The 13,753-nt window shown below is 47.7% G+C and overlaps 1 protein-coding gene across 2 annotated transcripts in view; it reads right to left on the bottom strand.

Annotated features, from left to right (window-relative positions):
* Positions 1-13,753, bottom strand: part of PPIP5K2 (diphosphoinositol pentakisphosphate kinase 2) — a 1,583,220-nt gene that overhangs the window by 909,843 nt on the left and 659,624 nt on the right. For both annotated transcript variants that reach the window (XM_085632565.1, XM_085632566.1), the window contains exon 16: positions 10,340-10,461. In XM_085632565.1, the coding sequence (XP_085488691.1) occupies positions 10,340-10,461 (122 nt within the window). The remainder of the gene's footprint in view (positions 1-10,339; positions 10,462-13,753) is intronic.

Below are 13,753 nucleotides of genomic sequence, written 5' to 3'. Positions count from 1 at the left end.
GGATCTAGCAGAGCCATTGGAAAAGGATTTGAAGCTGGTATGTGCGCTCACGCACACAATCTCCTGCAACGCCCGGTTTGCCCTAATACATTACAACTACATCCAACACACATACATGACCCCAGCAAGAATACATGGTATGGCTGCGGGCATGTCTAATGCATGTCCCAGGTGTCATAAAACTGGGGCTAATTCCTTGCACTTGGCTTGGGAGTGCCCTGCCGTCAGTTGTTTCTGGACAGAGGTAGTGGAGGTGATAAGGGTCCATCTGAATGGTAGAGTTCAATTAACACCAAAACACTATCTCCTAGGGCTGTTAAGGAAAAGAAAAAAAAAGGAAACTAAAATAGGGTATAGAGTACAGCAATTATTGCTGGTGCTGGCAAGTCATAGAATTGCTATAGTATGGATGGGGACGCGTCCTCCAGAGTTTTCGGCATGGATGCGGGAAGTGCGTGAGCAGACCTTAGCTGAGGAGGTGCACATGAGGAAGTGTTGCAGGGATGAAAAGCTTGGGGACAACTTAGGGCTCTGGAGGAGCTATGCCACAATTTATTGTCCGGGAACTCTCAAATGGGTACTCAGAGCACCACTTTGGGGGACAATCCAGTGGGCATTGATGGAGAGACTGGGGTGGGGGGGGGGGAGAGGAGTAATGTCTTAAACACTCAGTTCTTGCTCAAGATTGTGGAGGTGGGGGTGGGGGGGGGGGGGGGGTAGAGGAAAGGGGGAGGAACCAGTGTCCTGCAAGATTGTTACTGATTTGCATGTTTATCGCCTCTGCTCGCTACTTTGTGCTCACCAATCGTTTGTGTACTTGAAATTCTTAAAATAAAGTTTATACAGAAAAACCTGTAGTGAGACACGGTTTCAAATCCAGAAACATACTCTTGACATCCAGGTCTGGTGTCTGGAAATGCTCGCCACTCTGTCCCAGCAGGGAGTTATCATTAGGGGTCTCCATCGTGCAAGTTTGGCGTCAGTTTTCAAAGGACAATTTGGCTTGCATATTGTATGTTTTACCTACCTTCCACGCAGCAAGCCACTGTGTGCAGTATCTGCCCTGACCCAGAAAATGTCCGTTACATCCTGCTTCTAGGTGTCAGTGCACTTTTCAACCTACACTAGCGACCGTACCCAACTATTATTCGCCAGTATCCATTATAATGTGCTTCCGTCAGCAGTTTTCCAGACATACAGCCCCGTCTTACCCCGAATCCCTGGGGGCACAAGCAGACCAAAGCTCCTCACAGTGGCGTTTCTGACAGTCCAGTGCACCGTTCGGGCCGTAAGTCACTGCACACCCCAGTGTGACCAGCTCAGATGCAGAAGACAGCCAGAGCCCCAAACAGGAGGTGGGAAGGTGTCTCAAAATTGCCTGCGATGTCCAAAAAGGTAGGTGTCATAGGCCTGCAGCTTCTATAGTTCAGTTACTCGAGCAGTCAGAATAAAGGGGGCCAAGCAGAGCCTCTTTCTTCACAGCACAAACTCGTCACGGATTGCACTGCACTTAGGCTTCTCATCGCAGGGGTAGCTCACCAGCTCAGCTCGGTAGCCGCTTGATATAAAGGATGACAGGGTTGCCCCTATGTCCCTCTTATATAGGCCGGGAGCGCTATCAGTCCGTGCTGCGCTGCCATATATCCCAAAGCAGACCAGCAGCCACCCCAGTCGCTCAAAATCCCAGGGGCTCCTGCAGCAGCAAAACCCGAAATCACCGCCTCCTCCCCCAGGGAGAGGACAATCTTCTTAAAGACCGCAGCGAATTCTCAGGCATTCCGGCAGCTTTGCCACAAGGTGGGACTGTTCAGCAACCACGGGCCCCAGCACTCACCTGACTGTAGAACAAGGTCAGGGTCGGCGGCACTTTGCGTTAGGGGGGGGGGGGGGGGGAGGGGGGGGGGGGGGGGGCAGGCAGTTCACTCACCGGGTGGCAGCCAAGGCCTGGGGCAGCCTTCACCAATCCGAGCACCTGCAGCCCAGCAGCTCTGCAGTCTCTGTAGGGCCTCCCCCTCCTCGAACTGAACATTCCTACTACCAATGCAGCCCAGAGTCCTCAACACAACGCTTCTCAGTAATCAGAGGCTGCAAAAGGAAACCCCCCACTAATCCAAAACGTGAGACAAACCAGTATTCCGGTACAGCAAAGTGTTCGGAGTGCACCTGGGTGTATTAAGTGCCAAAATGCTCACAATATCCACAAATAAAAGTCGGATTAGTGGCTCCGGCTGGCAGAGCCTCACTGTTGGGCGGTCATCTTGCAGCTGGGCTCTCTAGCGCCCCTCTTAACCTTGGTCTTTGAATGCACAGCAAATGTGACGAGATAAGAACAAGATTTACGGGCCTGTATACAGAAAAGGAGCGAGTGAAAACACGAGCTCTCGTGTGAAGTGCTCAAAAACAAAGAAAAAAGTAGCTCCTAAAACAGTTGCTAAGATGGGAGTAGTGGATGGAGAGAAAATAATTAAACCAGGCTCTCGGGATGCCATGGACAAATGGGGAGAAAGAATATGAGAACAACGATGGAGCCAGCAAATGGGAAGTCTATGGGCGGGCTAAATTCCACATATTGTATACAACAGTCTCTGTGAGGCAGTGCATGCGCTGTCTAGCCATGACCTAGAAAGGGCTCACGAATACCAACACAGAATTATAGCATGATAACATTCTTCGATATACCTAGTAAAATACATCCTAAACATCTCTTGAAAGTATTAGAAGACTAGGTTGATAACGAGGTTGTCCTCCCCAAGGCACAACTCTGGTTTGGAAGAGGTAATTCAACTATTGATGGCTGTTTCGCCTTCAAATGAATTGTAGACTAGTACTCTTTGAAAAAATAATCAGCCTCTGTCTGTGACATACACAGACTTATCTTCAGCATTCAATACTATTCATTTTTCCCTTCTCTGGGGAAAAATGGCAAACGTGAAAATCCCACCAGACCTGCTGAAACGAATCATGCAACTCCATAAAGATTAATGGATTTACGTACAATCAGGAAGTAATGGCACACTGTTGAGTAGGAATACATACACCACATGATTTACAGGGGTGTATATTATCTCCATTACTGTTTTAAAAAAACAACTTCCAGGACGGAATGAAAGATGTTGCAGGATGGATGAAGCACACCCGTCTGAAGCTCAACTCGGACAAGACGGAGGTCCTCATCCTCGGAAAATCCCCAAAAGCCTAGGACGACTCCTAGTGGCCCATGGCACCGCACCAACACCCACGGACCACGCACGCAACCTGGGATTCATCCTGGACTCCTCCCTCATGATGACCAAGCAAGTCAACGCAGACTCGTCCATGTTTCAACACCCTGCGCATGCTCCGAATGATCTTCCGGTGGATCCCCACCGAAACCAGAAAGACGGTCACCCAGACCCTCGTCACCAGCGGACTGGACTACGGGAACGCCCTATACGCAGTAACCACAGCCAAACTTCAGAAACGTCTTCAGCGCATACAGAACGCCTCCGCACCACTCATCCTCGACATCCCTCGCCACAGCCACATATCCGCCCACCTGAGAAACCTGCACTGGCTCCCCGTCAACAAGAGGATCACGTTCAGGCTGCTGACCCACGCACTCAAAGCGCTCCACAACATGGGCCCGGAATACCTCAACAACCGCCTCTCGTTCTACACCCCCACCCGCCAGCTCCGCTCCACCAGCCTCGCCCTCGTCCCCGCAGAACCACCACCGGAGGAAGATCGTTCTCCTACCTGGCAGCCAAGACATGGAACTCCCTCCCCGCACACCTACGACTGACCCAGGACTATCTCACCTTCAGGAAACGCCTCAAGACCTGGCTATTCGAGCAGTAGCAGCACCCCCCCCCCCCCCCACACCCTCCCCCTTCAGCGCCTTGAGACCCACATGGGTGAGTAGCGCGCTCTATAAATGTCACTGATTGATTTTTTGATAAAATTATATAGAAGACGCTCCTAGCTTTTTTTCCCTGCCTCAAGCTCTTCCACCAAAAATAGTTGGTGAGCCTATATCCTCAATTTTATATGCATATGACACAGTTATAATGGGCCACATGCCCATGGGTCTCCAGAGGCAATTAGACTTTGCTTTCTACTGCAGGAGAAACAACTTGATTATAGACGTTTCCAAGACTAAAGAAATTGTGTTTTCCAAAAGACAAAGCCAGAAAAGTTGGACGAAGTGGTGGCTAAATAGCATGCAAGTGGAGAACGTTAAAGAGTGTAGCTACCTTGGCCTTCAATTTAAAACAAATCTCAATTTCACATCTCATATTGTGGAACAGGAGATAAAAGCCAATTCCATCGCGGGTTCCTTGCAGAGGTTAGACTCGAGGACGGGTCACAAGTCACGAAGTATTAAGGGAAACGTATATTCAAAATATCACCAGCCTATTGCTCTATGGCAGTATAATATTCACAGAGAAAATGTTACTTCTACTTCAAAGAATCAAAACAAAGATATGAAAAACATATTTGGGAATTCCGAAAGGTAGAGTTCTCAAGGTACTGAGGCTCGAGCTGGGGTTTACCAGGGCTCCAAATTATTGGTTTAGCTTTAAGAAACAGGAGGAAGGCTCATTTAGGGCACTTGATTAAAAGCCAACTTCAGTATGTTTTGCACGATTCTTGGTTAGCATATTTGCACTTTATAACTAAAGGAATGGACTCTGAACAACTTGTCAACTTTGGTGATAGTAATATCACAAAACAACCTCGGGTCCAGTTAAGCACACAAATATGCATCAACAGGTGTGCATGAATATCTTCTACTTTTTGGTCCTGAAGAAAGCACGGATACACTTTTGATCGATATAGGGCTGAAACATGTCGACCTATGATTTTGTAGAGTGGCTTTAAATCAATACTTTTTTGCACTGCCTTTTTATTCCTACCAATGCGAGCAAGTTAACAAAGGATTCCGTTTGCATCCATTAGGTAGTTTTAATCTCACCACTGCATATACACTTTATCACGCACTATTGCGCTACACACTCACCACACCTATTCTTCAACATATGGGATTTTAGCAGTCTTTTGTCATTTTCCATATAAAAACATCCCAGAGCTCCTGCCTCATAGTGAGGGAGTTGTAGCCCTCAGTAGGACTAGGGTTTCCTACTGGGAGGAAAAACCCATATGATGAAGCATGCCACCTATGGTGGGTGAGGGTTATCGTCCTAAAAGGGATTATCCCCCCCCCCCTTTTTTTCAAGGGAAGATTTTGTGTTCCTTCAGTCCTCTCATTATTCATTCACGCCAGTTGATGCATATTTGTGTGCTTAACTAGACCCGAGGTTGTTTTGTGATATTAGTATTTGTAATTAGGGGATGTGCTCCTCGCTGGTCTCTAAACTCATTCCCTTAGACCCTCCTCCACCGGTTTTTGTTATTTGAATAACTTTGGTGATAGTTCAGTGTATTGTACGAAAAACATGGTCAAATAGCTGCTAAAAAGAAAATCCATAAAAATGGATCTAAAGAACTGCCAAGAAAGATCACAACTAGCTCACTTATTGTCCACAAATTATGCAGGCCACTTACAACCTTTTCTCAAAGATATAAAGGCAAGGCAAATATTTTGTATGGCGGAGACAGGAGATCTTAATCTTCTCGGGGTTCGTTGTGGAGAAACCCTTGATGAAGTAGTTGGACGAGGACTTCTGGTAAGTCGTGATGGCGAGTAGGTGCAAGAATAATCCGAATCCGGACTTCCATGATCCGCACCCCCCTTCACAAAATGTCCAGTCCCTTCTAACCATCTTGGTGAAAGGTTAAAAGGATGTGATTTCTTTGGTGGCACCGGAGAGCCCTCCGGTGAAATTTGAACGATGTGAAGGCCAGGGGATGATGAAGATCTCCTCGACATCGACCTTCGTGACCTCGATGTTGATCTCTCCCACTCTGCAACCTCCTCAGAAACTGCCACAGGATCTTTGTCCCCCGACTTCGACCGATGTCTGGACGATACCATCGACGTAGACTTCATCGGCGTCAACTTCCTCGGTGGCGTGATGCTGGATGATTCTCGTCTCACCAACCTCGACGTAGGCCTCGACGTCGAACGCCCTCGTCGTCGAGCTGGAGATTTTGACGTTGTACATCTTGGGCGCTTCTTCGGCGTCTATTTCCTCGTCGGCGAGAGCCTCGACTGCGACGGAGATCTCGACAGCCGGTATGTTCGCGGCAGGGTCTTCGCCGGCGAGCTCCTCGACGTCGACCTCCTCGAAGGTTGTGGAGTGTTCCTCGCCGTCGACGGATGTTTCGACGCCGACGGGTGCTTAACAGGTCTCTCGGGACAAGTGTACTTTGAGCCCGAAGTATATCTCGACGTCGACGTACTTTTGCGCGACGGAAAGTGATGTCGTCTCGACGTCAATCTGTCCCTCGACGCTGAAGAGTGACGGCGAGCAATCAGGAATCTGTCTCTTCCTGGACTCTGGAGAGGTAGATCTTCGCCGTTTTCGATGTTCCTGAAGAGAAGAAGGGCCTTGATGACTCTCAGGGCCACTCTTATGACGACTTACTTCTCTCCAGCATGGCATGAAGTCTAATACTTTCTCTGTCTCTAAGAGTCCGTTTACAAAACTGCTGACAATAATTACAAGTGTCAGGTTTATGAGAGGAAGGTAGACAAACGATGCACACAGATTGTGGATCAGATTTAGCCATCTTTTTTCCACAAGATGGACATTTGTGGAATAATGCTGGCATTCTGACTGAAAAAGAATGATAAAACTGTCAGAAAAGATAACAAATATCACCCAGCAATCAAAATTTGCCGAGTAAAGAGAGAAAAAAACTATTTCTGACTAGAAATAATCAAAAACTGTAGAGCTCAAGCTCCAGGATCCTCACATAAGGAGCCATAAAAAAGAACTGACCTAACTGTCACCTGTGGTGCATGATGGGAGCAGAGGGGCTCCTGGAGGTCTTAAAGGCATGGTGTCCAGGTTCTTGGAAGCCTTAAAGGCGAGGTGCCAGTTTTTTACTGTACTGTGATTTTTATTCACTAATGCAGCCTTTAGGCCAAATGCCTTCTATTACCTGCTTTTCTTGTATGACACGATTTCAGTGTATGTTTTCTATTACAGTATTTATATGTAATACTGCTTTTTATGCAAGAAAACCCTGTATAATTTTGGCATGCTGTCCTATTGGATATAGGTTAGGCTGCATATTTCTGGTTATTATATACATGTATATATGTATGTCGTGGTAGTGCTGTGCACTTTTGGGTCACACATAACATATATATATGTATATTTCTATATGCTCCGGGATCCCGCACATGGGCGGGGATTATTCAGTGCTTATGACTTTGATGAGTATCCCCTGGAAGAGAACGAATGCTACCGTCGGGTTAAGGAATGAGTACTATGGGTGAAGACCATTCACTGTGGGAGGGCTCAATTATGTCTGCCTCTAACATGGCCTGCACTTCCTGGTCTACCGCCTGCCTACGAGCAGCAGGTATACGATAGGGCTTAAGTTTTATGGGCTTTGCCCCGCCTGTGTTAATTTAATGTTCCACTAAGGACGTCCGCCCAGGTGTTCCTACTAATATATCTGCGTAAGACCGACACAGTGCTTGCAGTCGTAGTCTTTGTGTATCTGTTAGTTGGTTTCCCAAATGAACAGACACCTCCTCCTCCGTGGGTAAGGAAGAGGTTAACGGGATCTCTAGAGGTTTGTTAAGGGACACATGTAGAATTGACTTGTCTTTGTTTAGGGGAACTGGAAAGGGGCCCTCCCAGGCTTTCAAGAGGTTCACATGGTAAGTTTGGCCGGTACGGGTCTTGTGTGGGACGGCTATGCGGTAGGAAACTGGGGTAACCTGTCCAGCACTTGGTACGGGCCTTGCCATGTGGCCAGCAGTTTTTTTCTGTAGTGGGCAGAAGGATCAGAACATAGTTCCCGACTTTAAACTCCCTGAGTTTAGTGTTTATATCATATTGGATCGTCTGTCTCTTGTGCCTTCTCCATGTTGGTATGGACCTCCTCCCATAGGGAAAACAATGCATCTCTTAGTTCCTTGCTATATTGCAGCAGTGGTTTGATTTCATCTTCCTCCTCCACCCACTGCTCTACCGCCATGTCAAGGCGGGTGCGTGGCTTCCTTCCGAAAAGTACTTCGAATGGGGAGAATCCTGTGGATTTTTGAGGATCTGTACGTATAGCGAACAATACTAGGGGTATTTGTCTGTCCCAGTCCCTCCCTGCTTTGCTAACGACCTTTCGGAGCAGGGTCTTTATTGTTTGATTATATCTTTCAACAAGACCGTCTATTTGTGGGTGGTATACAGCTGTGTGTATTTGATTGATACCCAGAAGGACACAGATTTGTTTCATGAGGCGGGATACAAAGGGGGTGCCCTGGTCAGTTAACAATTCATGGGGGAAGCCTACTCGTGAAAAAAAAGAGATCATAGCCTGGGCTACTACTGAAGTGGTGGTACTAGTCAGAGGTATTGCTTCCGGGTACTGGATAGCATAGTCCACCAACACAAGCAGATATTGGTGCCCACGGGAGGAAGGACTGAGGGGTCCTACCAGGTCCATACCTACCCTCTGAAAGGGTATGTTGATAATCGGAAGAGGATGTAGTGGCGCCCTAGGTAGTGTGGGATTGTTAACCAGTTGACATCTGACACAAGAGGAGCAGTGTCTCGCTACTTCATGATAGACGTATGGCCAATAAAACTTGTCTAAAAGGTATTTCAGAGTGTGTTCTTTCCCTTAATGTCCCCCTCCTGTTTGGTTTGTTGTTCGAATATGAGTTGTAAATGGCGCTGACCTTCCGCCAATTGGGAGATCATGGACTTCATGGTGAGGGGTTGTGTCATGTTGGCTAGACACGGGATCCCACTTCTGACAACACTGTCCTCGCCAAGCTAGGGTCTCTATAGTTCTCCTCCTTCTCCTCTCCCTCTTATAAGAATGGGAAGGCAACAAGTAGTCAGCTTGCGGGAATAACTTATTATTTTATATGCTTTTTCTTTAGTTTAAAGGGTGGGGGGTGTCCAATGTCTCAGTCATGCCGTGACTGACAGAGTCTCTCCTTGAAATAGTCTCCAGAGATAGAACGTCTCTCAGTTGGCTTTTCTTGGAAGGAGGGGGGGAATGAGAGTCCTCTGTGGTTTCAGTTATTCTGGCTTCGGTTTCTCTGCTCTACAGAGGAGTATGCCGGTAGGAGGGGCTCCAAAACCACAAAGCAAACATAAAAAAATCAAAGAACGAAAGAAAGCAAAGAGGTCAGACACTCTGTCCTGGCGATATTGCGGGGAAAGGGGAAGTGCCACCGTCACCTACACCCTACTTTTGTGCTGTGCCTAGGTGAAAGGGGGGGGGGGAGGGGGACGAAGTGCTTTATCGTGAGGCGGCTCGTGTACCCGCCCACCAGCCCCAGAACGAAAAAGATCCCGACACTTGCCTGTGCCCGTGGCCCTCCGGGGTCACGGGAAGGGAAGTCACGGCCTCCGCCTCACTTGGTGGAGTGCCAGACTCGGGGGCGGTGCTCCTTGAGCTGCTTTCTGGGACGTAGTCATCTTCCTTCTCCGTCTGTAGGTTCCGTGGCGGCGTCAGGGTCTTGGCTCCTCCGTACAGGACGTGGATCTCTTCCTCAGCTACTAGTGGTTAGCTTTCACTCCCGCTGCGCACTCACGCGTCTGGAGTTCTTGGCATATTAACGCATTCCTCCGCTCCGCCCCTCATTCCTGTAGGTTCCTGTCGAGAAGGTAGGACAAGAGGACCGTCGACCTACCTTCCTGTTGGTGTCTCCGCAGCCGCCATGTTGGAAAGGTCGGCTTGCTCCCTGACTGGGGCGGACCCACCACAGGGTGGTATCTGTGGTGGAATTGTTGTACCGTATCTCACATTTTTTAGCAATTAGATTGCTGGCAGAGGTATAAGAACTAAGGAATTTTTAAAGTTACAATTAAGAGATACTAGGGTACTTGCACTTTCCGACACTTTTTGTTTTCATAGTTTTTAAGGACAGTTGGAAATAGAGATTAAGGCATGATGCACTTTCCCCTCTGATTTTTCAGATTTTGATAACTGACCTAATGATTAATGATATCGTTTTAGGAATAGATAGAGAAGAAGAGTATGAAATACGTGATGCTCTCAAATATATATTTATAAAAAGAAATGTTTGTACATCTGATTTAAATTGATGGAAGAGTGATAATGTGAAATTGAGGTTTTAGGCAACATAATAGTTCATAATCTTTTATTAAATGTTTTTGAAGTTAATTATTTGTTGTATGTTTATATTGTTGCCTTACTAGCACAATACTGAACAATAAATTGAACTGAAAACTCAAACAACTAGTACCTTTGCGAAAGCAGCAGCCGTCATTTGAACTCGACCCTCATCAGAAGCATAGATTTTGAGATCATGTCTATAGGTACTATGCAGTCTTAGCAAACCACATCCGGGGAATCCAGCATAATCTCCTGAAAAACAAACAAAACTACTCATGGACTCTTTAAATATCTTGATACATGTGTTTAGTGAAAATGGTCAATAGCTGTTAACAGGATTAAAAATGAGAATGATGGTAAGGTAATCATAAAAGAAACCAAAGAATATCTACCTCATGTAAGACTTCAAATTAGCATTCATCTGCACATTTACACACTCACTGTCACACAATGTACTTCAACAGGACAATTTCAAGCGCAATGGTGCGAAAGAATAGGTATATCAAGTAAAAAATAATGTAATAGTCCACAGCTTTTGGCACGGATTGCACACACACACCCGTCTAAACAGTTTTGTCAACAGTATGGACTTGAGCCAAGAATGGTACTGTTTGCCTTTAAAATGAATATGGAATAGCGTAAGCATGGTGATTCATAATTTTCTTGAATATAGAGATAACAGGCTAATCCATCAAGGTTCAGCAGTACTATGTTCATAACCTTAGTCATGATGAACAAGTTACTTACCTTCGGTAACGCTTTTCCTGGTGGATACAGTATCTGCCTGTGGATTCCTCGCCTTGTGAATATCCCCTGCACCAGCAACATTCGGAAACCTTTGTAGCAGTCCACGCCGATGAGGTCGAAGACGACGTCACAGAGACACGGCTCCGCACGCGACTCCGCTGACGTCACCGGCTCCATAAGAAGACCTCGTCGGCGTGATGACGTCAGTTCCGCCCCTTTTTTCCGTGCCTTCGAGGCACACGGACGGACTGACAGCAATATATATACACATAATACACAGTACACAATATGCAGATCAACACACACAGTGTGGAGAATAAATAACAAAGCACAAGAAATAACATAATGCCTTTGACAGTAATAAACACATTTGAAACACCATCAATAGAATTACAGGCATTGATTAATAGAATTACAGGTATAGAAGGAAGGACAATGGGGAGGCAGGTGGGTCAGTGAGGAATCCACAGGCAGATACTGTATCCACCAGAAAAAGCGTTACCGAAGGTAAGTAACTTGTTCTTCTGATGGATACATCTGCCAGTGGATTCCTCACCTTGTGAACAGATTCCACAGCAGTCTCCACTCCCGGAGGAGGGTGTCCACCCTTCTATACCAGAAAGTCCTGAAGGACGGATCGCGCAAAATGTCCGTCCCTCCTCACCTCGGTGTCTAAGCAATAATGTTTTGCGAAGGTGTGGAGGGAGGCCCAAGTTGCCGCCCTACAAATGTCCTCCACAGGAACACCCCTAGACAAAGCAGACGTGGAAGACTTTGCTCTAGTGGAATGAGCCCTCAAACCCTCCGGAGGTTCCTTACCAGCCAGGGAGTAGCAAATCTTGATGCACCGCTCAACCTTTCCTGCAGCCAGCAAAGCCCACGAAGAGCTGGTCATCAACTCTGATGTCCTTTGTTCTGTCCAGGTAAAAGCTCACCGCCCTCTTAGGGTCCAAGCGGTGAAGTCTCTCGTCCTCCTTGGAAGGGTGAGGGGGAGGATAAAAGGTAGGGAGGGTAATGGATTGCCCCAGATGGAAAGGAGTTACCACCTTAGGCAAAAACGCAGCCCTGGTCCTGAGTACCATTCGTTCAGCATGCACAGTCAAGAATGGGGGTTTTGAACGAAGAGCTTGAAGCTCACTTACCCTCATTGCCGAGGTGATTGGAATAAGGAATACCGTCTTAAAGGACAACAGCCCCAAGGGACATTTGTGTAAGGGCTCGAAGGGAGAACCCATAAGATAAGTTAATACAAGGTTTAAGTCCCATTGAGGCATAATAAAGGGAGTTGGAGGAAACTTGTTTGTAAGGCCCTTTATAAAACGAAGAACAATAGGTGACTTGAATAATGACGGCTGATCCGGCAAACAAAGGAAAGCCGACCAAGCCGATAAGTATCCTTTCACAGTAGCCACAGCAAAGCCTTGCTGAGCAAGTGAAAGGGCAAATTGTAGAATGTTAGATAGACGAGCCTTCAAGGGATCAATGGACCTCTCTCCGCACCAAAGCACAAATTTATGTTTAAATCTCTTTATTAAGTTCCAACAACAAATCATCATCATCCATAACAGTCCATGCATACGCCTACAACCACTGGGGCCGGCAAGTATCACATGGAACATCCTCTTCCCCCTAGTCCCCCTTAGGCCCTGTCTGTGTGATCCCTCACTCCCCCTTCCCTCATATCATCCTCTGAGAGCTGCCCTACTTCCTGGGGCCATTCGCCGGCAAACTTTAGACCCTCCCTCCCTTCCCCCCCCCCCTATTTGCGCCACTCCTCCTTCCCCCTATCCCCCCCGTCCGTAGCTATTGTCCAGAGACTCAGCCCTCCGCTATGTCGCCCAGCCGTGCCCCCCTGCTCAGATGACCTCACCCATCCTGCCCTTCCGGTTCCGCAAGCCGTAGGAGTCTGAGATATCTGGGGCATGTCAATTCTCTGAATTCGTTGGCGAGCAAAGAGATAAATGGCTCCCAGATCTCCCGGGACTGCTCGACCTCTCCCCTCGCTGTCAGTGACATTTTCTCCATTCCTAGCACGTACCATAGTCTGTGCAACCACCCTGTGACTGTGGGGAGCGTGGGTGTTCGCCAGTGTGTGAGAATGTTTTGAATGGCTGATCCTAGCGCTATAGCTATCTGCCTCCCTCTACGAGATCTGAGCGGGTACATCAATGCGTTAGGGAGGCCCAACAGGATGTAGGCCGGTAGACGTGGTAATTCAATGTTAAACTGGGAGTCCACCGTGTCCAGCACCTCCTTCCAGAAGTCCCCCAGTCGCGGGCACTCCCACAAAACGTGGGTCAGTGTCCCTACCTGCTCGCACCCCCGCCAGCATCTTGAGTCTTTACTGTTGTCCATTGCGTGAATGCGTGCCGGGGTGTAGTACCAATACATAGCAACCTTGGTAAGAGTTTCTGTCAAGCCTGTGTGATACGCCGAGTGCCGTGCTCTATACGCAATTTGTTCCCACTCCTTATGGCTTAGTGTCCTACCTAGTTCTGCCTCCCAGCGCGCCCGTCCCGGGTGATAAAAGTGTGAGGACGGTAACTGGAGAAATTTATAGAGATCACTGATAAGCTTCGTGTCGGACGACCGAGTCATGAGCCAGCGCTCGTATTGGGATAGTCTCCTATCCGCGGTTTCTCCCACCTGAGGGTTCAGCGCCCAATGTCGGGCCTGCAGGTATCGCATTCTCTCCGCTTCGGGCAGCATGTATTCCTGCCGAAAGCTCGAGAAGGGGATAATCCCCTCCGCAGTGTATAGATGACACAAAGCTCTACAGCCGGCCGCTCGCCAATGG

Source organism: Triturus cristatus, chromosome 2_1 (genome assembly GCF_964204655.1).
Source record: "Triturus cristatus chromosome 2_1, aTriCri1.1, whole genome shotgun sequence".
Lineage (NCBI taxonomy): Eukaryota > Metazoa > Chordata > Amphibia > Caudata > Salamandridae > Triturus > Triturus cristatus.
The sequence above is the reverse complement of the archived record's forward strand: the minus strand, read 5'-3'. Positions and strand labels throughout refer to the sequence as shown.